This window comes from Macrotis lagotis, chromosome 2 (genome assembly GCF_037893015.1).
Source record: "Macrotis lagotis isolate mMagLag1 chromosome 2, bilby.v1.9.chrom.fasta, whole genome shotgun sequence".
Lineage (NCBI taxonomy): Eukaryota > Metazoa > Chordata > Mammalia > Peramelemorphia > Peramelidae > Macrotis > Macrotis lagotis.
Genome location: NC_133659.1, coordinates 331,165,992 through 331,191,748, shown reverse-complemented (window position 1 = coordinate 331,191,748; position 25,757 = coordinate 331,165,992). Strand labels below are relative to the sequence as shown.

The 25,757-nt window shown below is 41.8% G+C and overlaps 2 protein-coding genes across 2 annotated transcripts in view; both read left to right on the top strand.

Annotated features, from left to right (window-relative positions):
- Positions 1-4,909, top strand: part of DMC1 (DNA meiotic recombinase 1) — a 42,229-nt gene extending 37,320 nt beyond the window's left edge. The window contains exons 13-14 of the mRNA XM_074226935.1: positions 1,598-1,714; positions 4,137-4,909. Of these exons, the coding sequence (XP_074083036.1) occupies positions 1,598-1,714; positions 4,137-4,206 (187 nt within the window). The 3' untranslated portion in view covers positions 4,207-4,909. The remainder of the gene's footprint in view (positions 1-1,597; positions 1,715-4,136) is intronic.
- A 10,400-nt stretch (positions 4,910-15,309) lies between these two features.
- The window catches only part of DDX17 (DEAD-box helicase 17), a 15,675-nt gene continuing 5,227 nt past the window's right edge, over positions 15,310-25,757 (top strand). Inside the window, exons 1-11 of the mRNA XM_074226931.1 lie at positions 15,310-15,561; positions 17,991-18,141; positions 19,802-19,901; positions 20,760-20,893; positions 21,415-21,480; positions 21,840-21,981; positions 23,434-23,594; positions 23,679-23,851; positions 24,003-24,113; positions 24,325-24,386; positions 25,197-25,256. Of these exons, the coding sequence (XP_074083032.1) occupies positions 15,512-15,561; positions 17,991-18,141; positions 19,802-19,901; positions 20,760-20,893; positions 21,415-21,480; positions 21,840-21,981; positions 23,434-23,594; positions 23,679-23,851; positions 24,003-24,113; positions 24,325-24,386; positions 25,197-25,256 (1,210 nt within the window). The 5' untranslated portion in view covers positions 15,310-15,511. The remainder of the gene's footprint in view (positions 15,562-17,990; positions 18,142-19,801; positions 19,902-20,759; positions 20,894-21,414; positions 21,481-21,839; positions 21,982-23,433; positions 23,595-23,678; positions 23,852-24,002; positions 24,114-24,324; positions 24,387-25,196; positions 25,257-25,757) is intronic.

Here is a 25,757-nt window from a genome sequence, read left to right as displayed (position 1 = left end):
TATTCATATACCTCAGGTATAATTATATCATTCTCTTTTCTCTATATCCTTTAAAGACATTAAGGTTTTGAAGAAACACTTGTTTTTTCTCCTTTATTAAAATGTGATTACTGTATCACCATATAACCCTTTCTAATTGTTCAACTATATTTAGATTTCAAATTTTCTCTTTAGTCTCAGGCTTATATTTTGAAGAACCTACTAAGCTCTGATCATTGTCTCAGAGATTCTCAAACAACTCTATTCCATGAAAAACTCATTTTCCCCCTCTTTGGAAAGATATGCAGTTTGTAAGCATATATCTTTTTGACTTTGGAAATATTGTCTTCCAAGTTCTCCTTTCACTTGTAGGAGCAGTTTGTAGGTCTTTTGTGATTCTGATATTACTTTATATTTTCTTTTATTGTTTTCAATCTTTGGGTTTTGTTCTAATATTCCTTGCTATCTCATGGAATCATTGATTTCTTTTTGTCTATTCTGGTTTTCAGAGTCATTTCCTGGGAAAGATTTACTACTTTCCCTTCTAATCTATTTAGTCTCCTTCTGGTTCTTTAGAGCAAAAGTGGCACTCTTGCCTTCTCTGGTCATGGCAGGAAAATCCCAGAGTGAAGTTGCATCAGATTAAAATGTAATTGGGAAATGTTAAACAAAATAAATATAAACACCATACAATGCAAATAATGTTGATTTGAGGTTTTCTGAGTCAATATGCAGCTGACAGGGATTCTCTTCTATTTGATTTGGACACTAACCTACAGCTTTGACTTCATTCTTTATTTCTTTCTTTAGTGCTTCTAGATATTCAGATTATCCTTATGGAAAATCCATTTTTTTCTTTGAGACTTTGCTTACAGTTGCTATGGAGTTCTCTCTCCTTTTGGGAGATCTCCAGATCTATAGCAATGTGATACTGGTCAGGGTTTTCTTAGGTTACTCATCTCTCCAGTTTCAGTTCCTGGACTGAGGCTTTATGCCAGGATCAGGCAATACCCATCATTTTGGGTGGAGTGGTCAAGTTTCTTTGTCTGTAACTTAGTATCCCTTGGGTTCCTACACTGAACTCTACCTCCCAGGATTAGTGTCCCCTGAATCTTCAAGGGTCTCAATCCTTTGAGGATACAGTGCTAGGCTTTTGGAAGCCCCTGGGCCTCTGGTCCATCTCAGTTCAGGTGTGTCTCTTCTAGGGCTTCCAAAGTCCTCAATCTGAATGCCTTTTTGAGTTGTCAGTTCCTTTCTGGTGGTGCTGGGAGATTACTTAATGGTGATCCCTTCCCTATTGCTCATGGGCTTCTAGCAGACTTTCTGTGTAATTCTGGGGTAGAAGAAGACATTTAATGTGGTTCCCTCCTTGGATTTCTTGAGTGTTCTGCCATCTGGGGTGAACTTTAGGTTTTTGCTAAAGTAGGCGGGTGCTAAGTGGGTGGCCGGCTTCCACTCAGGCAGCCATCATGGCCAGAAGAACAGTGTACACATCTACACAGATCTGGGGATTTAAAAATAACTCTTCTCCACGAGAGGTTGAGAACTCTATTCTGTCATCCTGGGTGTAGAAAATCCACAGGATGAGACTGAATTAAAATGTTTTGGTTGGGTTTAGTTTTCAGGCAGACCCTAAAAAGCCCATTGGGGGTCACATTTTGGCCCACGCTTCAACAACAAGGATCTGCTTGCGAAAGGGAAGAGGAGAACTTCGCATTGCCAAAATTTATGACAGGTAACTTATTTTTTTGTTTGTTTTAAGCAACTAAACAGATAGGAAGTAACAGAACTTTGCCCTACCTAAAAGATGGCATCATTTAGACTGTAGATGGGAGCAAAGTCTCCTATTGAAAAGGATTTCCTTTTCAAAAGTTATTTTGAGAGGCATTTGACTATATTAACTGTTTCCCCTGGGGATTGAGAATGAAAAAAAAAATCAAGTGATTCCTCAAGTATTTCAGTTGCTTTTTGATACAATTTCTATGTATTCTGTGGCAAATATCAAATACATGGTTCTTTTTCCTTGATCTGGCCTCCCTCCTCTCCAGATTACTGTTTTCATTGAGCCCATGCCTTTTCCTTTAGAAGTAGAGTATGCAAATGTGGTATTTTATGGAGCTGTAAGAGTTCTCTGGTAATTTTCTTCAAGTACCCTTTAGTGAATTCAAAGATTTACTAGGCCTCTCCAGAGTCATTATGGTGGTTTCCTTGGAGGTCTCACTGGGATCCAAAATGGGCCCTAAAACACTGGAGCAGGTCCAGAGGAGGGGAAACAAGAGACCACACTTTTATAAGGATGAGTTGAAAAAGCTGGGAAGATGGGAAAGACTGGTGCTGCAGGGCCCTCAAGAGCAGAGCTAGGCATGGTGTGTGGAAGTCATGGAGGGGCAGATTTCCATCCAATGTGAAGAGAGGTTTCCTAAAACTTGGAGCGATCCAATGTGAACTGGGCTGGGCTGCCTCTAGAGAAAGGTTCATCCTCACTGGAGGTCTACAAGTGGAAGTTGTCTTATCCTTAGAGGGAATTCCTTAGATTTGCCTTAGACTGACTGGCCTTGGAGTCTTCTTCAGCCCTGAGACTTTTCTTTTGCTGTGTATGGGGTTTCATGTTCATCTGAGCCCTCTTAACTCGCAAGTCCCTACAATCCCTAAAAGATTTGGGATTGGTTTTGCTAATTCAGCAAAAGGTAATGTATCCCTGCAGAGCCAAACTTTGCTTTAAAGTCTCTCCTTATGTATGTCAGACTCATATAAGATGTCCTGAGAGATAAAGAAGCAAAGTTAATTTTTCAGTCAACTTGTGATTTTTAGTATCCAGAGAGTTATAGACCAGGGAGATGGATGCTCAGCAGGATTGGCCACTGGAAGAAAGTTTCCTTACAGAGAGGAGGGATTTCAGAAGTTCCTTTGTATAGATGACCTTATGCTGAAGCTAGCCCAACAGGGCCCTCCTGGATGTGAGGAGGGTCTAGCCCAGCTACATACAAAAGAAAGGCTGAGTGGGCAAAAATCAAGAATCACATTTAACCACTTCTTGAAGATTTTCAAAGTGCTTTACATATCATCTGAGTCTTTCTGCAACCCCTGTTTTTAAAAGAGGCCACCACTCAGATGATAGGAGGTTAAATGACATGAGTCACATAGGCCTCTTGTCCTAATGATGGTGTTCAGGTGAATAGAAATCTATGGAGTCTGTCTGTCAGTATATGTCTCATCTTCATCTTCGTGTCCATCTGCCTTCCTGTCTCTCTGGGACAGACATTGCAAATAGACTGTGAATTAGCACCACACAGGATGGGTAGGCAAGGGTGGACTTTGTTCTCTATTGTTGGAATTCCTGTCCAAAGTGAGGAAGTATTGTGGAATTTCTACTGACTTATGATACTTCACAAGAGTAGGATCAAGTGATGAAGGCTTTTTGATTGTGCAGCCCTCTTATCTCAGAGAAGAAAAGACTCACCAGGATCTCAGATGTCATCTCTGACATCTGCCCTTCTCTGACCCTTCTGGACAAGTCCCTGGGCAGCTTCCCAATATGCAGTTCCTCATCCTGCCTCTGCTTCAAGCCCCCCAGGGAAAGACTTGCTACCTCTAAGAAAATTTGTTCCACTTTGGCAAAACATTAATTGATCTGAAATATGCCTCCTGATGACTTCTGTGTATCCCTCCTAATTCTGCCCCTGCTGCCAGGTAGAATAGCTAGAATCCTTCTCAACCTTATATTTCTCTAGCTTCTTGGGGTTTATTAAAGCACCTCAAGACTTGGGCATATTGTTCAGCTCATGTACCCATCAGAAACTTATGTTCCCCCAAACCAATGATTAGCCCAAAGTCACATGGCTAGTATGTGTTGGAGCTGAGATTTGAACCCACTTCTCTTGACTCCAACTGTACTAATTCTTCCACCACATCATGCTGTCTTTCTACTTTCTGTACTGGTGTAGAATGAGCTCTATTTAGCATCAGAGGAAATTTGGTGGGTGAAAATCTGGTGAAGTTGGTCAGCTTGTGGGCTAATAATGATTGTAAATCTAGACAGACACATGCTGCAGATTTCACATGTAGGTGATGTCCCTGTATGCTCAGAGGGACAGGATGACACCAAGCTGTGTTATAGCTTGGGCTTCTTAATCGCTCTCATCCTTATGTTTCGGTAGCCCCGAAATGCCTGAAAATGAAGCCACCTTCGCAATAACAGCTGGAGGAATTGGGGATGCCAAGGAGTAGGTGGAGAATTGGTGCAGATCAGGATGCAGAACAGGCTCAATAAGGCCTGAAGAAAGGGAAGAAAATCACAAGAGCATGAAAACAGGAGTTGTTTTTCACATGATTCAGAGTGTTGACTAATGGGGACAAGGTAAAAGAGATAAAAATGATTCCTTGACTTTTAAATACATGGTCCCTCTCATTTCATCTTTTCAGAATGTATCTCCAGATTTGCACAATGCTCAGCATAGACATTGCAGATAAACCAAAAAGCTCTGGTTTGGGGGGGATTTTTTTTTTTTCTGATATACTGTGCCATTTTTTCAGCCTTCACTTGTACCTCCAGAAAAAGGGAAACTTTGTGTCTGCTAAGGTTGAGAACCTCTTTGGGCTCAAGAGAATATCAGAGAATGTCAAAATGGTCTTATTTATTATTAGCAACAACAAGACAAGTTTCTGTTTAGGGGCTGACTACCAGTAGCTTTAAATGACTTTAAAGAAACCTATGCTTTTTGGGGGAAAGAGAAGGGTAGAGAATTAAGAATGGGACCTTTAGTGTTGGTGCTTTTTGGAGATTGTTTGGAAAATTCTAACTTGTCAGCTTTTAAAATGAACTGTACAGTTTTAGTATGTTATATTTTAAATGTTTAAAGGGTTAACATTGTATCTTCTGATTATTAAATAAAAAAATAAAAAACTTGTTTCAGCAAATGTGTGTGTGTGTGTGTGTGTGTGTGTGTGTGTGTGTGTGTGTGTGTGTGTGGTGAGATTTAGAGCTCCTGCCTCATCAGGTCTATTCTGTTCTGGGGATCAAAGACCAAACTGATCCAGGCCTCTGGGGAATCCTCCTGGGGGGGACCCCTAACATGTTTATTTGTTTGTTTGTTTGTTTTTGTCCTTCATTTTCTTTTTTCTTTTTTTTTTTAGTTTTTTTTTTTGTAAGGCAAACGGGGTTAAGTGGCTTGCCCAAGGCCACACAGCTAAGTAATTATTAAATGTCTTGAGACCGGATTTGAACCCAGGTACTCCTGACTTCAGGGCCAGGGCTTTATCCACTTTGCCATCTAGCCGCCCTTGTCCTTCATTTTCAAAGAAGACCACAACATCAGGGAGATGATGCTGTGACAAGCACTCAAGCTGGATTTGAGTGAGGGGGGCTGTGCTAAGTCACCAGTCTCACTTTCTCCCCCAGAGTCATCTGGGTCCAGTGGCCAGACATGGATCAGGTCAACTGGAGAGGGCCCTGGAGGTGAGGCAGTTAGGGTGAAGTGACTTGCCAAGATCTCACAGCTAATTTGAGTCAAATGTCTGAGACTCAATTCGAATTCTCATCCTCCATGGGGCCTGGAACTCTGGAGCTCAGCAGCAGCAGCTATCTCATTTTTCAGATGGGGAAACTGAGACTCCAAGAAGACGAATAGCCGTTATTCACCCTGGTTTCCCACCAGGCTGTTATTCCATGTAAAGCCCTCCCGGGTGACCCAGTTCTTATAGAGGGTTTTCAGCTTTGCAAAACCCCTTAAGTATGTTATCTTCTTGGATCTTCACAACCACCCTTTTGGGTAGGTTCTGCAAATATCATGAGCCCCATTTAATGAGGAGGTAAACTGATCTCACAGTGGATACATTTAAATTTGTCTAGTAGGGTGTCAGAGTAGAATTTGAATTCAGGTCTTCCTAGCAAGTCAATTCAATCTACTGTGTAGATGCTGGGTATCCTTCCCAGGAGAGTCTGAGACTCAGACTCATACTGAGGAAAGAATGAAAACAACTGGGCCCATAAGTATTCTCAGATCAGGGCCATGAAGACGGGCAGCATGGAGGATAATGAGGGAAATGAGATTAAAACCCAGCGAGGGCCTCAAAGGAGAGCTGGGGTATAGACTGAGCAAGATCCCAACAGGTCAAGAAGAGAGGAAAGCCAGGCCAGGAGTCTGAGCAAAGCCATCTTCACTGGAAGTGGGGTGAAGAAAAAGCAGTGGGGTCCAGAGAATCTCAGTTCTCTCATGGATTGCTGCTGGTATTGAGCTATCACTCTCTGTGCCTCAGTTTCTTCCTCTGTTCAATGAGGGCTTGGGTTTTGCACAATTTAAAATGCCATAAAAATGGAAGTGGGAAAGCTAGGACAGTTAGAAAAGGAACAGAGTATTCCAAAGAATCTACCATTTCTGGACTGGGTCCAGTCTTCCATGGGGCAAAGACTGCCCAAGATGACTTGGAGGAGGGGTGTCAATTCATCTGTCATCAAGAGCTGAGTCAAAATCAACACCCACAAACCCCAATAACAAAAGTATATCCTTCAATGTAATTTGTTTCCTTTAGGTAGTTTGTGCATGGGTTTCATAGGCTTCACCAATTGCCCAAAGAGGGAAAGACCCCTGCTTTAGGGGGAAGGGCTTGGACTCTCACTGCTGAGTCCCTTGGACAAAGTTAGGTTCCAGACAGTAAGAGCAGTCAAGAACAGACAATCAGATGAGGTGGCCAAGTCAAGGGCAGACTTGCAGGAAGACTGAGGCAGGGAGTGGTAAGGTTTGGTTTCAAAGATTGTGATCGGATTTGAGGGCTAATGTGATGTACTGGGAACAGAAGAGAGGGAAATGTTCAGGATGACCTGAAGTTTCTAATCTGTTTTACTGGCAGAAACTAGAGAATCCAAAGGGATAGCTGTAGTTGGGACTGGGGAGGGTCCAAGAGATTTGGTTTTAGTCATGTTGAGTTGGAGATGACAGGATTAAGAGAGAGATTTGGGAATCTGTTATCTAGGGTTGGAGCCATGAGAATAGACAGGCTCTCTGATAGAGAAAGCCAGTTAGAAGAACTCTCCAGGCTCCCAAGGGGAGAGCCTTGAGTCATATCAGGAGGTGGGAGGAAGAAGCAAAAGCAGTCAAAGATTTAGAGAAGGAACAGTCCCAGTCAATTGTATTATTTATGAAACATGAAGAAGAGATAAGCACCGGTGGATGAGGGATGGTGTTCTAGCCCGGGAGTGTGGTAGGGACAAAAACATGGAAGTGGGATGATGAAAGAAATTGGCAGGAGAGAGGAGATAGATTAATGCACCTCTAACTAGAAGGGTAGATGGGGGTCTTTGAAAGCCAAGCTAAGGAATCTGGACTTTTCCCTTTGTGGGTGAGAGGGAGCATTAGAAGGTTCAGATCTAGGGGAATGAAATGATTGAGGAAACTGGCTGTTGAGCTGCTGTTCACTGGAAGCTGCCTCTCCTGGGCTCCAAAAGTAACCAGGCCCCTCCCTTAACAGGGTGAGCAGGAGCTCCGGGTTATTCAGCAACAAGAACACTGACTTCCCCATAAGGCCATCATTTCATTCAATGCATATCCGAGAGACAAGTCTGTAGGTTGGTTTTGTTACTCCACAAATCCCTAAAGCAAATGATAATAATAATAGGTGACATTTATATTTCACCTATTGGGTTCTAGCCACTGTATTTACAGATATCAGCTCATCTGATTCTCACAACAACCTTGTGAAGTGGGTGCTGTCTTTATTCCCATTTTACAGATGAGGAAACAGCTGGAAATAGAGATGTTGAAGTGACTTGACCAGGGTCACTCAGCTAGGAAATGTCTGAAACTGGATTTGAACTTAGCTCTTCCTGCCTCCAAACCTGGGTGCTTTGGTGTCCCTTTCAGATTTGAGATTTTGTGATAAATCAGAAGCCCTTAGAAGAGTAGTTTCCTTTAGTCAGGGTTGATCATATGCTCTTCCCTGGGCAATGTCTCCCTCCTCCAGGAGGACTGGAAATTCTGATGGAAGTAAACAGAAAGAAGATTCCAAGCATCTTCAGTTCATTAGCTAGCAGTTATTTATGCTAGCAGTAACCAGTAAAGTGGACCAATAGCCTCTCTCAATGACCATAGACCCTGAGTGAGGGCCGGTGGGGTCTAGGTGCATCTCCTTGTGATTGCTCTAACAGTACATTATTGGAGTCTTCCCTGGCAAAGAAAAGACAATCCCCATGGATAGATGTTGCAGCATGGGTTAAGAATTACTTTGACTTCTCCCTGTAGAGAGATAGGAGTAACCTTCAGGTGAGAATGATGATGATGATGTGTGCCCTTCATCCTGGAAGAGACCACGACAGGGTGGCGATGCCATGACAAGCACATGAGTTGGATTTGAGTGAGTGGGGGCTGTACTAAGTCACCAGCCTCACTTTCTCCTTCCAAAGCCATCTGGGTCCAGTAGCCAGATATGAATCAGGACGACTGGAGATGGCCTGGATGGGGTGGGTGGGGGGCAATCAGGGTGAAGTGACCTGCCCAAGGTCACACAACTAGTGTCAAGTGTCTGAAGCTGGATTTCAACTCAAGTCCTGACTCCAGGGCTGGTGTGCTATCACCCAGCTGCTGATAGACTTCATCTGGAAACAGATATAGTCTGCACCTGGGATTTCAATAACACTAGCTTAAATTTGAGTGAAATAGATGGAAAGTGAGCTTACAAAGCTGAACAATCCCAGAGCAGAAGTTCAAATGGTAGGCCTGAGTCTCACAGGACTCTACTCCAACTCTAGTAAGAGCTAGAGGTAATTAGGAGACAGAATCCTGACCTTTTGGCAGGTTTTTCTAGCATGTAGGTGAAAGGGGAAGTTACAAGGGTAAGGAGTAGACCCATGTGGCATGGGAGAGTATTAAATCCATGTCAATTTGATGAAAATTTTAAAGTAAAATTAAAATCAATTTTAAATTTCAAATGGAATTCAAAGGACCCAGGAATCAGGACTTTCTCCTTTCATGATGCCCAAGGATATACTGGGTCTTAGTGCAGATTAAAGAAGTTAAAACTATTAGCTTATCCCATACATGCAATTCTTCTACCATGAGTCTCATGATACAAAGCACCAGGACCTCAGAGTTGGAGGGACCTTGCTGGCCAATCTAGCTTGGCCAGAAACTCTCTCTACAGTGTCCTCCGCAATTGTTCAGTCTATCATTAATTAAAGACTTCCATTGGAAGGAACCCATCCTGTGTTGGGAAAGAGAACAAGTCTGCCAAATAAAGTCTTAGAAAGAGCTTGCCCAGTAGATCTCCAAGGTCTGAAGCCAGTCAACCTCTTCCTGATTTGCAGGCTGGCCCTCTCTCTCCATTAGGCCTCAGGGCTTTTTCAGATAACTGCCTAACCAGCCATGCCTTTCCTATCTTGTCAAGGTAAAATGGATGGTGCAAACCCAAATCTAAGTCTTTACCTTTGTTTCTCCTGAATCTCATCTTATTAGTTTCACCCCAACATTCTAGCCTGCAAAGATCTTTCTGGATTCCATTCTATTTCATTTGTAAATCTACTAAGGTTGCTATCAGGAGGCAATGTATAAAATTCTTTGCAAACCTTCAAATGTTATTATATTTTCTTATTTGTTATTATAATTTACATATTATGTATTATATATACATTATTTTATTATCTATTTTTATTTTTTCATTTTACTTTATTATTTATTTATTATTTATTTTATTTCTTTATTATTTCTTTATTTTATTATTTATCCATGATTTAAAACCCCCCAACATTAGTATGAAGGTCCCCATTTTATTGAATGAGCAGGGATAGTTTTTGTCTTTTTTAATCCCCTTCTCTTAGCCTGGTGCCTTGCCCATAATGGTTTCTTAATGTTTGTTGACTACTAGGGATCATTTTTCCTGTGTAGTACAAGACCAAAAACAAGTCATCCTCTCCTTTCCTGCTGCTGCAGCCCCCCTCTCTATGACTTGCCCTTCCTTTCCTTCCCCAGTGTCCAATGGCCTTTCCCATCCTTTACACATTCCCATTTAACATTTATGTGAGAACACCTTCAGGGGCTGGAGCAAATCCCATGTCATTGCATTTATATTGGCAAAGAACAGGTGCCAATCTCATTACTCAACAGACTTGACATTGGTCTAATTAAATATGAATCAACCTCTTCCAGGTCTCCTCCTTTCCTCTTCTGGTTGCCTAATTCCAGTTGGCTCATTTCACCATCTCTTGGGCCCACTAATTTTAGTGAGCTCTTAGTTTCAAGTGGAAGCTCCTTTTCTCTAGATTCTCTGAAACCTGATTTTTGAGGTTTCCTGGATTTTGCCATGGCAGCTTCCAAATGGATCCTCTTCTTTCTGGTTAAACAGGCAAAGGCAGCTAGGGGATGTAGTGATTAGAACACTGACCCTGGAGTCAGGAGGATCTGAGTTCAAATGTGACCTCAGACATTGACACTTGCTAGCTGTGTGACCTTGGGCAAGTCACTTAGCCCTGATTGCCTTGTACTCGGGGTCCTTTCCAGTTGTTCTAATTCATATCTAGCCACTGGACCCAGATGGCTCTGGAGGAGAAAGTGAGGCCAGTAGCTTAGCAACCCCCTCCCTCACTCAAATCCAATTCATGTGCTTTTCTGATGTCATGGTCTTCTCTGAGAATAAAGAACAAAAAAAAATCATCATCATCATCATCATCATACAGGCAGGGGAAAGAATGTTGACTTTTGAGTCACAGAACCAGGGTGAATATCCCACCTTTACCTCTTAGTATTTGTGTGAGCTCAGTCACATAGAAACCTCTTTCAACCTCAGTTTACTTATCTGTAAAATGAGCTTGGATGACATGACCTTTTGGATAAATAAAGATGAATATAATAACTTTTATGTAGCCAAGCATGCTGTATATATTATCTTATCTGTTCCTCACAACAACCTTGAAATTAGGTACTATTATCACTACTTTATAGATGAGGAAACTAAGGCTGAGAGGCACAGGTGTACATAGTGAATGTGAGGTAGGATTCAAACTCAGGATTCAGTGTCTCCAAGGTCAGCACCCTCTGATTCTATGACCCTATTCATTGCCTGAGGTTCCCTCTGATAAATTTTTAATTAATTAGAGCTTTCCCTTTAATTAATTTTCTATTCATTAATTCCTAGTTAATTGAAATGAATAATTTCAGGTTGTATGCATGCCATTTTTACACAAGCTATTTTGAACTCCTGATACATATAGAACCTTTCTCATGTAATAAAGAAAAAACAGTAAAGTAAAACCCAGTGATAAAATTACCCTGACAGTATATGAACTATTCTATGAAGATGTTTCATCATCTCCACTATGGGACCAAGACTGATCATTGCAATTAACTGCCCCTGTAATCCCCACCACCACCTTTTTTTTTTGAGGTAGAAAGGTTTAAGGGACTGGCCCAGTAAGTATCTGAGGCTGAATTTGAACTCAGGTCCTTTTAATCTCCAGGGTCAGTGCTCTATCCACTCTGCTATTGGGATGCCGCTGCTCCTGTAATCTTGGGTGTGCTAAGATTTCCAAAATTCTGAAGCTCTTTTACAAGTTAGCAAGGATCGCCCACCCTCCTCTCACCTTACCGTTCCCTAGGCTATTACATATCTCCCCCATGCACCTCCAAATCTCTCCTCCTTTTCAAGTCTTGATGGACAGTAAAGAGGACTGCTTGGACAGATCACTTCTGACTTCTCTGTACCTCAGTTTTATTACCTGTAAAATGAGAAGGTTGGATCAGCTGGTCTCTATGGGTCCTTCTGGATCTGCTGAGTCCATGATATCAGTTTGATTATTCAATTCCTTTGGCCTGAACCACAAAGGACACACTCAAAGATCATGCTGGGAAAAGGTATTCTTTTTCTAGCTACAATCAATTCTCAAAAATATTGAGCTCCTTCCTTGAGTAAAGTCCCATAGTGGGCAATGAGTCATCTAAAATGTAAAGCTTATATCCCATACAAGTTTTAGATCTATAGGATGTTTACTGAGAAATGTTTTAAAATGGTTGTCCATCTGGATAGACAATCAATGTGGTGAGATCTTATTTAAACAGGGAGAGGGGGATGATAAAGATGATTAAGTCATTGTGGAAGGCCCAAGTTCCCTGTAAGTTCCATGAGGACCAGGAATCCAGTCTTATTTAAAATGACTATTTCCCTTAATTCAGCAAACATTTATCATGTTTATTTAAGCATGATGACAAGAAGCATAGCTAGGTGCTTAGTACATCAGCCTTGGAATCAAGAACTGTATGCAAAGCCTTCTTCAGACACATCTTGGCCTGACTCCTTATTCCTCAGTGTCCTAAGCTATTCAGGAGGACTAAGTTACAGAGGGTTCCCCAGGTACACTGTCAGAGGGAGTTTCCACCCTGGGGATGCTCCAGAGAGATGAAATTACAGATCTGGATCTCAGCTCCTCCCTTCTGTCTTCTCATGAAATGTTCTAAACACAGTGTTAGACATAGGGATGGAAAATAAAGTATTCCTGGCCCTCAGCCTACCTAGAAAAGTAAATAATTACAATGGGGGGGGGCGGTAAAGAGAACTAACCATGTCACAGGAGCCAGATCTAGAGCTGTAAGGGCACCAGACCCTCTAGTTTTACAGAGGAGGAAACTGAGGCTTAAAGAAGTCATCACCCAGGTAGTTATCCCAAAAGTGAGATAGCCCCTGGTCTTTTCCTCCTGGGGTAATTGGGAAAGATTTCCCATAGGTAGTGATACTTGAATTGAGCCTTGAAAGAAGCTAGGGTTTCAGAGAGACAGAGAAGTGAAGAGGTAAAGACTTCCAAGCATGCCAGACAGTCTGGGCAAAGGGACTGTGCTCTATACCTTAGAAGGAAGTGGTATTCTCTAGGAGATCAATGGTCAAAGGAGGTGACCAGGCAGATTTGTTTGTTTTTGTAATTAAAGTTTATTTTATTTTTTCAATTACATGCAATTTCTCGTTACATTTTTTTTTTTAGATTTTTGCAAGGCAATGGGGTTAAGTGGCTTGCCCAAGGCCACACAGCTAGGTAATTATAAAGTGTCTGAGGCCGGGTTTGAACTTAGGTACTCCTGACTCCAGGGCCAGTGCTCAAAAATTGCTCCAAAAAGGAAATGACCCTTTTTGGAGGCCAGGTACATGGATGGACTGTGGAAGCAGCTGTGAATTGGTCCAGTCATTCTTTTTTAAGATTTTTCAAGGCAATGGGGTTAAGGTAATTATTAAATGTCTGAGGTCAGATTTGAATCCAGGTACTCCTGACTCTAAGGCTGGTGCTCTATCCACTGTGCCACCTAGCTGCCCCAGGTCCAGTGAAAGCAGCTTGGACTTATACTCATTATACTTAAGTGATCCCCTAATACTATTACTACTAGCCATGCACCTCCCAAGAGGTCCAAAATAAGAGAAAAAGGCCTCATATGTACAAATATTTTTATTACTCAGTACTCTTTATTACTGCAAAGATTGTAAACAAAGTGAGTGTTCATCAACCAGGAAAATGCTAAACAGATTGTGGTACATGAATGGAATGGGATATTATTGTGCTGTAAGAAATGAGAAATGGGACAGATTGAGAGAAATTTGGGGAGCCTTGATGTGGAGTAAAATGAGCAGAACCAAAACAACTTCTATAACGACAACCAACCATGAAGGACTTCAGAACTCGGCTCCATCCCAAGTCCCAGAGGACCGCCGATGAAGCCTAGTTCTCATCTTTGGGCAGAGGCTTGATGGAGGAGGGTCCAGAAGGAGACATACATACACGTTCAGATTTGGCCAGTGGGTGATTCTGTTTTGCTTAAATTAACTGGTTTTTTTTTTAAATAAGGGAGGCCTTTTTTTGGGTGTGTGTGTGTGTGTGCGTGTAGTGGAAATACAAGAGGAGGGAGTGATACTAATGTCAAAAAAATAACAAGAAACGTGTCAGTGAAATATTTTAAAATACACAGAAGGGGAATCAGACAAGCAGGGCAGTGTTGAAACTACCATATTTAACTTAACACATACTTTAAAAAGCCAAGCTGTACATAATAGAGCCTTGTGCTTTCCTACACAATCTTTTTCCCTCTGTTTTTCCTTTGGATGTAGACATGTTTGTATTTTCTCTCATGTTTGACAAGTTCATGATAAAAGAAATGCAATTTTTTTTTTTTAAGAGAAAGGACAGTGACCTCCGTGAGCTGGGATTACAGTAGGAATTAGCTAAAAGGAATCAAATAGGCAAGTCTGGAAGAGACTGTTTGATGTTGGCTCTTCAAAAGGGCCCCAAATTAGCTAATTCATTAATGAGAAAAGTTTCCCGTCTTGGCAGATGATGGAGTCAGAGGCATCGAAGAGAGCGAGTCTGGGCTAGGGAAGGAGGGCATTGGGAAGGGGGTGGGGAGGGGAGAGAGCTGGTGAGGTGGCCTTCCTCTCTGGTTGTCATGGTGACCCATGCGGATCCATGGAGACAAAGGATGCTCCAAAGCTCTTGGTGGAGCAGGAAAGCCCTGTATAGGTCAAGCCCATTCTTTCCCAAAAGGCACTCGCCAGAGAGGAGCATTTTGCCAAATCTAAGCTTCCCATTTTTGGCAGAGAAGGAAACGGAGTCCTGGACAAACGACTCAGCCAAGGTCACCGCCTCCCCCCAAGAGACAAGATTTGAACTCAGATTTTCTTTTCTTAACGTTAGAGCTCCCAAGAATGTTCTCCGGGGCCTCTGTCAGCCCAAGAAAAAGCCATTTTGTAGGAGCCCGGGAGGTGCCAGAGGGCACAGGGCAGGGGGTTGAGGAGAAAAGGGGGGCTGGGGAGGATGGCCCCCGGCCTGCTCGGGTGGGTCCGCATTTATTAAGCCCCTGCTGTGTGCCCCGCACATGGGGACGGGCGCCTCGGCGGGGCAGGCCGGGCAGGCCGGGCAGGCCGGGCTCCGGGGCCCGCACCATGGAGGAGGCCGCGGCCTGCGCGGCCCCGCCCCGCCCCCGCCCGGCGCCCCCGGGACGCGCGCTCCGCTCCGCGCCGTGCGCGCCCCCGCCGCTCCCCGCCCGGCTACGCCACGTCCTCGGCCCGGCCGCGCGCGCGCTCTACGCGGCCTGCGCAGCCCGGGGGCTCCGGCGGGCGGCCGCCTACGCGGGCGGCGTAGTGCGCGTTGGGGAATGGCGCGGGCGGGGGCGGGGCGCGCAGGCCGGGGGCGGGGGCGGGGCGCGCAGGCCGGGGCCGCGGCTTACGTGCCGCCTCGGCCGTGCGTAGCGCTGGAGTCGGCGCGGCGGCCGCCATTTTGTGCAGCCGCGACGAGGGAGGGAGGAAGCAGCCGCCGCCGCCGCCGCCGCCCCGCCGCCGCCGCCCGCCCCGCCGCCGCCGCCTCCCGCCGCCTCCCGCCGCCGCCCGCCTCGGCCCAGCCCCGCGCCCGTCTCCGGCCCGACAGTAGGCGACGGTGGCGACGCCGACGAGTGGAGCCGCCGCCGAGGAGCGAGCGCCGCCGAAGCCCGGGCCCGCCTCGGCCTCCGCCGCCGCCGCCGCCGCCCCGCTCCTGCCCGGGCCCCCGGCCGGCCGCGCCCCGCTGCCAGACCTCGGCGCCACCATGCGAGGAGGCGGCTTCGGAGACCGCGACCGGGACCGCGACCGCGGAGGGTGAGGCGGGGGGGCGGCGGGGGGAGGGGCGGGTGCGGGGCCCCGGAGCCCTGGCCTCGGGCCGCGCCGCGTCCCCTCGCCGAGGCCAAGGCCGCGGCAGGCCGGCGGGGCCCGGGAACAGGCCGCTCCTGGCCGGGCCGCCGCGCCGCGTGCGCCAGCTGCCATCTTGGAGCGGGCCCGGGCCCGGCCGCAGCCTCTGCGCCACTGGGGCGCTGGTGCCGGGGCCCAGCGGGCATTCCCACCCGATCTGAAGCGGGCATCTACGTGCGAGCGAGAGTCGTGGCAGGCCTCGGCTCTCGGGTCTCCCCCTCGTGGCGTTGGAGCCCGAAGGTTGGGTCACCCCGAGAAGATGCTTGCCTCATTACTGAGCATTTTTGCCAATGCCTCCATAATCGTTTTCTTTAGGTTTTTGCAAGGCAACGGGGCTGAGGGCCGCTGTTTTATCCACTGTGCCGCCCCCTCATAAATTTCAAATGACAAACCAACTGCCTTAGAACAAAAAAGGTCTTACCCTTTAACTGTCCTGCCTGTAAAAACCCTTTCCCTCCATTAAATATATCAACTTAGCATTTTGGCCCAAATAACGAAATTGTTAAATGACAGACACAGACGTGGTGATGATTAACCGATGATCGTTTTCATGTTGTTTTTGTGATAATAGTGCAAAGATCTGGCCCCCAGCTTCTGCCCATCCCTTTTCTTGTCATGTCCCAGAAATCTTAGAAAATTACACATAAGTAAAACAAAAGCAACCAGAAATAACCAATACAAATGCTGGGTATTACTGATCCCTTATTTTAAAACCCATGTAAACTTTTATTATCTTAAGGATAGAATAGAGCATACAAATCAATGTGAGCAAAACGTTGCAACTGAGACCTGTTTGACTGTTTATTAAAGTAAATTCTTATAAGGTAGAGTTGAATAGCTTAAATTTGTAATGGTTGTGTCCAGAAACATTCCAATATAACAGGGTAGATTATAATTATAGCTACTAATTAGTAAAATTTAAATCACCAAAGAGAGTTATTGAGTTTATTAAACATATTAGTATGAACAGCTTCATCATGAAAGTAAATACAGAAAGTGTCAAATATGGTTTTTAAAGACCACATCACCACCCAACCTGCCATCTTGAGTGCAGAATAATTAGTATTTTGTATTAATTGCAAGGGCTGTCTTTCTTATGAAAATCCATGTTTATTTGTTAGTAAAAAGGGAGAGGAGCTGTTATAAAATAAGCTAAAAATAAATAACCCAAAGATTTAAATTTAAAACCAAATCAAAATATAGACCTAACCTTTCCTGGAATCTGTTTTGCTTTGCCTCATTAGTCTGGTAGTCTAGGCTGGAGAAAATGGCTGCTTCAACTGGGAATTGTTTATATATATATAAAAAGAATTAAACATTTTTTCTCCAAACAATTAATTTAGTGGGGTTTTTTGCTTCTTTATTTGTTTGCTTTAAACTTTTTTCAGGGAATAAAAAATTTGGGCTAATAGAGCCTTTATTTCAAGATATATAAAACAATCACTAGAGATTTGCTTTTGTGATCTCGTTTTATATACTTGTACAAATGAATTTAAAAAGCAAATTTGAGCAATTTTTATTTGGAAGAAGTTATCCTTTTAGTATATGCTCAAATAATTTTTAAAAATTAAAAGATTAGGAGGAAATAGAACATGTTTTATATAGACTTCCTTTAGTATTGACTGGCTCTAATAAGCATTGCTTTTTCAACTAGTTTGATTCAGCATTTGAGGGAAAAGGACCATTATTAAAGTGCTTAATTGAAATGGCTTTTTGTGCTGGTTTCACTTTTTTTAACTTCCTTTATAATTTTTCCTAATGATTGATAAATGATTCATTTGTGTGAAATAAGCCAGTGGTTTAAAAAGAGCACCCATGATTTTAATTCCTTAAGAAAAACAAACTATCCATTTTGTCCCTTTGCATTTATATTTAAACATGTAGCTGTGTGTGTGTGTGTGTATAGCAAAGGGTTTTGATACTTTGAAGAAGTTGGAGACTAATTAGATTTTTAAAAATAAGTTTAAAAATCATAAATGAATTAATTATAAAGTTGGAGTTCCAGAATTAATTCTAAAGCAGTAAGTTCTGAGTAGACTTGTGAAAGACCTTAATTAATAGACATGATATTTTACGGGGATAGGAGGGGCATTCTAGTGCTAAAACCTGGGGAAAATAGCCCCAGGTTTCCTGATGTTCATTTTTATGGAACTGGAATCAATGTTGGAAGAATTAGGCAGCCAAACTTTGGTGTCTGTAAGTGAAACTCTGGAATGACATTTAAGGTTTAATGTAATATTTAATTTAATTTTTTTTACTGTAAAAAACTAAGATCTAATACATGCACTTTTTGAAAAAAAATGTCAATAAGATGGACTAATTTTGATGAGCTTATTTAGGTTTGGAGCAAGAGGAGGTGGAGGTTTACCCCCAAAGAAGTTTGGTAATCCTGGGGAGCGGTTGCGTAAAAAGAAATGGGACCTGAGTGAGCTGCCAAAGTTTGAGAAGAATTTTTATGTGGAACACCCTGAAGTAGCCAGGCTTACCCCGGTAAGTTTCTATAGTGGATTTTGTGAACTTGAAAGAACATTTTTAAATAGCCAGAGTGTACTTTAACAAACTGTTAGTATTTTCCCTCTATATAAGAACTGTGACTCTGTTTTGAGAATTAAAAACATGAATGCATGTGAATAGATATGTATAGACATACACTTGTATAATCATTTTTGACTGATATGATGCCCATTGCATCTGGACCCTTTAATCTATTTTTTCTTTGATTTTTATTTCTTAACCTTTCTTATAGTTGACTGGGCATAAAAATGCCTTTTAGCCATAAAGTGGTTTCAGTATATTTGGAAAATATAAATAGCACTTGCTACTTACTGTAGGATTTGAGAACCAGAAAATGAGAAGTGTGTCTTGTCAAGTTCGTGAGATTTGAAGTTGGAAGGGACCGTAGCGAAGACCTAGTTCAACATTTGCTTTATTTTGTGCTAAACAAATAGTAAGTTATAAAATAGACTCGTTGCATTACTTATTTTTATTCCAAATGTTGACTCTAATAATCCTAGTTTAAACTATTACATACATGATATATGGAGTAGATTTAAAGTAACCATTCCATCAACAAAAATGTTCTTGGTGTACTTTGATGACAAATTGACAAAAAGGATAAAATGATACAGTTTTTTTTAACATGGTGATGACCCTAGAGCCCTGAAAGCTTTTAAATCATCAAAGAAAAATGAACGTTTACAGGCAGGTTATTATAGTGGAAAGGATACTCTTGTAGAAATAAAGAGACTAATTGACTTTTATTATTTAGTTATCTGACTTTAAGCATTATTTTGAGCCTCTTTGCCCCCTTGGTCAGGAAAAAAAGCATTTCTGAAGCATTTACTGTATCACTTGAGTTAAGCATTGGCTTCACTTGTTCTTTTGTAACATAAAGTGAATTAAGGCTATGATATAATTTTGTCATCAAGAAACACTGGAAATGGATAAAAATTAGTTTCCACCAAGATATTTGACAACATGTGTTGAAACAGGACTCAGAGGTCTTGAAAAATACCTACTTCTCTGACCATTCTAGATAATTAAGGCTTTACTGTGTGTATGGGTAAAACAGTTTCTATGCAGACTTGTAAAAGGGGTTGCTGTTTTATATTGTGCATCTCATTAAGTTCCCTATGAATAGGAAATTACTGACCTCTTGTTAAGAGGATATTCTCAGCATACCAGTGGAATTGAATTGTTACTAAATTAAATTGAATTAAAAATAAATAGCATTTCTATAGTGCTTATTATGTGTCAAGACTCTGGGACAAGTACTTTACTTGAATGTCATCTTCATTTTACCATTGAAGAAACTCCATTACAAGGCAAGGATGTGTGACATTGGGCAAGTCACCTGATAAGAAAGGAAGGCTAGATTTGAACTCTGGTTTCCCTGACTCCAGGCTCATCCTTTTTCCACTGCACCACTAGCTAACTCAAAAAACATCCATTAGACAGAGGCATGCTTTTAAAATTGGTAGGAAGAAACAGCATTTCAAAGTCCTCCTAGACACTCAGATGTATTTATGTTTTATTTTAATGATATGGAAATTGCCTTTAATGGTTATGGTTACCAAGTTAAAGAAAGCTGTGTAATAGCTTTCCCAAAGAGAAACTTTGTGCTCACCTGCTTGGATTTATTTTCCTATAGTATGAAGTTGATGAACTGCGCCGGAAAAAGGAAATCACAGTAAGAGGAGGAGACGTTTGTCCTAAACCAGTGTTTGCCTTCCATCATGCTAACTTTCCTCGTAAGTATTCTTTGATATAGTCTACAAAGTTATTCATATAAACATTTATGACTGTTGTATATAGAAAGCACTGGTGAAAGAAGAGATTTATTTAGTTGATCAGAGAATAAGTAGAAAGAGTACTTGGTAATTTTAGGTGGGTAAGACTTAGAAATTAAGTAGCCTTATCTGATGACATAGGTAGGAGTCAAATGGAGAACCTCAAATTTTCTAGATTTTGATGGGTGACCTGGGAGAGAGGGTCCAGTCCACTCTTGAACCCAATGACATGTACTAGACATTGATTTTCTTAACAAGGGGTTAAGGGGTATGATATGGGGAAATCTGTAGGTCATAAAGTTCTTAGGGACTAGAAATTTAAAAGTTTGCCAAAAGCTCTTGAGAGAGGAGAGAGTGATAAATTTCAAGAGTGTTCTAAAGAGTTCTCTTCTGTGAACTTCCCATGGTCTTAAGAGAATTTGTGGTATTTCTCTGGAGCAGAGATTCTTAACTGGAACTATTCCTTGGATACTCGTGCAATGGAACTGTTGCAAAGAGGGCAAAGGGTAGTTTGGTCTGAATTTCCACCAAAGAGATGGGATTATTGCTGTACATTAGAGAAGTGCATCCCATTCTTACTGAAAGAGCTCATGAATCTTTTTTTTTTTTTGGTACACATGCATGACAAATTTGACTTTATTATATGAACTATAAGAAGATGGGGGTTCAGAAAGCTGGGAAACACTGAGCTAGAGTTTTGGTTGTTAGTTATAGAAAGTGACAAAATATGTGGTTACTCCCAGTTGAGTTCAATATGACTGCCACTCGTGTCCTCCTAAATTTTGAGTGAAGGGTTGTTTTGATTTTCTGTCTTTGTAGAGTATGTGATGGATGTGCTAATGGATCAGAACTTCACAGAACCAACTCCAATTCAATGCCAGGGATTTCCGTTGGCTCTTAGTGGCCGTGATATGGTGGGCATTGCCCAAACTGGCTCTGGGAAGACTTTGGCGGTATGTATCAGGAACCATATCATCTTACCAATATTCATTTAATCTGTCTCATAGGTCGCTGAATTCTATACTGGGTGATTCTGTGTGGTGGAGAGCATCCCAAAGGCTAGGCCTCTAGGAGAAGTTTCATAAACTTTTCAAGTGTAGCATAAATGAGAATTTCTTTTCGTCTTGCCTTTTCTCCCTTGCTCTCTATGGAGATGACGTTAAGTGTGTTGATATTGCTACTTTGTGAAATGGCAGAAACCTGACTAGGAGAACTGTCAGTTTTTTCTCCTAAGTTTCAGCTGAATTTAATTTGATGTTCTGTAAGTGAAAAGGCAGTATCCAGTAATAGCAAGGATGCAGTCTAGACTGTTCAGGAGACCAATGTGGGAATTCCTTCCCCAAGCTTCAGTATTGCAGCTTTCTGCAGATCAAGCTTTGACCTAAAACTTTCTCATGTCATTATGTAATATTATCTGTTTCAAAAGATTGGTGTGAAACAAAGGTGACGTTTTCTTTGTGTCCTTCTTTTTCAGTATCTGCTGCCTGCAATTGTTCATATCAACCATCAGCCTTATTTGGAGAGGGGGGATGGCCCAATTGTAAGTGTCTTTTTTTTTTTTTAAATTTAAGAAGCTGTCTGCCAGAGTCCATAGAAGCAGTTAGAATGCAGAGAATATTGAGCCAATTTTGCAAGTTTATATAGACTGAGCCCCTGTGTGGGAACAAGAGAAGGTGAAAAGTTAGGATTTATATATACAAGCTTGACAGGATAATTGGTAAGGCAAGACATACATGGATGTGTACTAGTTCAGTGATGGTGATGAGGTCACGATCCCCCCGGGGAAAGCAGGGTTGAGTGGTTGGTTTTAATCATTTATGCTTCTTGGAAGATCTCAGTTTTATCCCTGTTTGGCTTTTTTGAAAGGTGTGGTTTTTGTATCTCCTTTGTATTTTGCAGTGCCTGGTTCTGGCACCTACTCGGGAATTGGCCCAGCAAGTGCAGCAGGTGGCAGATGATTACGGCAAATGCTCTCGCTTGAAAAGTACTTGCATATATGGAGGTGCTCCCAAAGGTCCCCAGATTCGAGATTTGGAGAGAGGTATTAAGGAATTCTAAAACCTTGCATTGAGTGTAAAAATGCCGGGTATATTTATAGAACATCATGGCTGAGATTCTGAAAAACAGATGTCTGTAAATTCTATTTTCCATTTAGCTTCCATTATAAAAGTAGAAATGTATTTTTATGGTGTTTCACCTTTAAGAATGACATTTAAAAAAAGATAAAAAAAATTCTATAATTAAAAAGTAATTCACATTTATTAGAATATGTAAATGGAAGATAGTTTCTGTTCTTAAAAGTGCTCACACCAGAATTGGAGGAGACAAAGTAATAGGAGGGTTTAGCTGTAGGAGGGGGTAGAAAGGCCAGGAGGTTCTATGGGTATATTGGGAGGTACAGTAGAGGGGAATGAGAGGATGAGTGTTCTCTCTGAAATGGTTGATGATGGGGGAAGAGAGGGTCTGGCTGATTGGGGCAAAGGACAGGATGGGAAATCCTCCCCTCGCTCCAGCTAGGGACCTCCAAGAAAGAACCTTGAAAGACTCCTTAGGGAGGGAAAGGTTACTACCTTCTTTCCTTCCAATGTATTTTAAGGGCAATGGTTAGTTTGTACAAGTATAGTACTAAGTTTCTTTTTTAAACTGTTTCATAGTTGTATAAGAGATTTTTGAGAATGCTGGTGTTTTCTAGCATTCTATCTGTTAAACAGTTGCTTTTAATAAGTTTATTAGTTTATTGAGGGGTGCAGCAAAACAAAGTCCTTACGCCTGATAACAGGCTCAGCAAGTGCAAAGTCAAGTGAATGGAGAAGCTGTACTTGAATCAGAAAGCCTTGGATTCATCTCTGGTCTCATAATTGAAGGCACTGTAACCATGGGCCTGTCACCTAATCTCACTTCCCCAGTTACAGATCAGATTGGCACCCTCAAGGACAAAGTCATAGACTCCACCCAACTGCCAATGTCTGGATGGTACCATTTAAAAACTTGGAATGTGCTGTCAAAATGAGACGTGATTGAGGTGGCAGGACTTGGAAGTTGTAGGAAGAATCCTGAATTGGGATCAGAACTTGGGCTCTGCTATTAACTCTAAAAATGGGAAGGTCAAATTTAGTACTGTCCAGTGTCCTTCCTAGGGCTGAACTTGACTGTTCCTGACATTTGCTTGTCAAGGTGTAGGATTTGATCTTTTCCCCTACTGCTTGTCTATCACAAGTTTACATGTCTATACCTTAGAGTTTCCACTGCTTCTGTGGTAACCTTTGATGAACTCCTTATTCTTAGCTGGGATAAAGATTTTTTTAAAGCTTTTTTTTTTCCTTTTCTGTTTTTTGGCAAGGCAGTCAGGATTAAGGTCATACAACTAGATTTGAGCTCAGGTCCTCTTAACTCCAGGGTTGATGCACTATCCACTGTGCTACCTAGCTTTCTCAAGTCATTAGTCTGCTGGATATGTAAGTAATGTTGTGCCCCTTGAATTTGTTTTTTGTAGGTGTTGAGATCTGCATAGCCACTCCTGGTCGCTTGATAGATTTTCTGGAATCAGGAAAAACCAATCTTCGCCGTTGTACTTACCTTGTATTGGATGAAGCTGATAGGATGCTTGATATGGGTTTTGAGCCTCAGATTCGAAAGATTGTGGACCAAATCAGGGTATGTAAAAACTGATATTTTTCCCTTTTAATCTCTAGCTGTAAAAGTTTCTTCATTCAGCAACACTTTTCTCCTTGCTTTTAGCCTGATCGACAGACACTGATGTGGAGTGCCACCTGGCCAAAAGAGGTTCGCCAACTTGCTGAGGATTTCCTTCGAGACTACACCCAGATCAATGTGGGCAATCTGGAGTTGAGTGCCAATCACAACATCTTGCAGATTGTGGATGTTTGCATGGAAAGTGAGAAGGACCACAAGTAAGAAACTGTTCTCCAATAACCTTTTCCTTAGTATGCAAATCAGTTTTGACTGATTTTCCAAATCAGCACTATCCAGGGTTATTTAATATATTAGGGAGAGTTGTCACTTTAGTGGATAAACATTGTAGAATTTGTGATTGCCTTCCAGACTGATCCAGCTGATGGAGGAAATAATGGCTGAAAAAGAAAATAAGACCATAATCTTTGTGGAGACAAAAAGACGATGTGATGACCTGACCCGAAGGATGCGTAGAGATGGGTAAGTGTGGTATTGAACTGACAGCTTCAGAGTGGTAGGGATTCTAAAATTAAAATGTAGCCCCTTAATAATTTGTTTTGCAAAATGATCACATTGACATGGTAACTCCCAACAAAACTTTAAAACATAATTAATAGTTGATAGATCTTTTCTTGGCTTTGTTTTCCTTTTTATTATGTTTTCTAAAATGAAGGTCAATTTTTATTGACAGATGGCCAGCTATGTGTATCCATGGAGACAAGAGTCAACCAGAAAGAGATTGGGTACTCAACGGTGAGGACAGACCTAAGAGTATTGGACGTTTTTTGTTGAAATATTAGTGTTTTTGTTATGAATTGGGACCAGTAGTTTAGAAACACTTTTCACTGACTTCTTAAACTTTGTAGTTTAAGTCTAAGTCAAATTCTTGAGGGAGAAGTAAGTGTGAGATGGCAGAGGGGTGGGGGGAGATGTTTACTGTGTAAAGTAAGACTCAGTAATACCACTGACTCAGCAAAAATTTTGTACTTTTTTCCTGCAATTTTCTCTTAATCTGTTCCCTTTCCCTTCATAGATTTTTCCTCTTTGGTTCATTAAGTGATTAAAATGGGATAATAAAATGTGTCCTCCTTTTTAAAAGGAATGTATCTGTCTTCCCCACAGCTGTTTATTCCTAGTTTTCCCATTTCTGCTAGAGCTTCATGAATATTTTAAGAGTGTGTTGGAATGTGAAGTGTATTGAATTGGGAAAGAAAACCTAAATTCAGATTTCTTATGTTTCTTAGGGAGTATATAGCAAAAAAACACCTCATTGGTCTAGCCTTCAGTTTTCCCATTGTTCAAATGATGCATTTGGACTAGAACCATCCCTTAAGTTTTCTATAATGTCTAAATTGAACTTACAGGAAATAGAGGATCTAGGTTAGATGAACAGTACTAGAAAGTTGGTAAATTTTTTTGGTGGGGATGCAACTGTAAGTTTTTATCTGATAAAATGGAAACAAGATGCAATAAAACTAGAAATGTTTATTCTTTTTTCTTCTAAAAACCTGCTCCTTAGCTCTTTTAACTTGACTTTGGGTGGGGGGGGCTCTTGTCTTTCAGAATTCCGTTCTGGGAAGGCTCCCATTCTCATTGCTACGGATGTAGCCTCTCGTGGGCTAGGTTTGTACAGATAGGTGTCTCTTGCCTATTACTGGTATATGTATCTTTTTTGGTTGGGAGCTTTATATATTACCTTAAAGTAGAGTCTATTATATATGTATTTAGATACATTTTTAAAAATGCAAAGCGTGATTTCCCCCACAAATGATTATTTTAAAACTTTGGTGTTTTTTTTTCCTAACATGTTCGAAGTCTCTTCCTGCTCCTAACAAACAGGCTTTGGTTTGCAGCAAGGCCTAGGCATGACTACTCAAGAGGGAGAAGAGACATTCAGTCAGTTAAAGCAAAGCAGTTCATTCTGGCCCGCCCCTATTTGCTCTTCCAGGCTTGTTGGTTGGTCAGCATGGGCTGTATGGAGCTTGGCTATCTTCAAGGAAGATATCTGTATAAACATTCTCATTAGTTGCTTTTATGCAATTTTCATTGTACTTTTTCTTCTTGATACTTGGCCAGCTGAACAACGGTTATTTGACCTTGTTGCAACTTGGGTTTGTGGCAGTT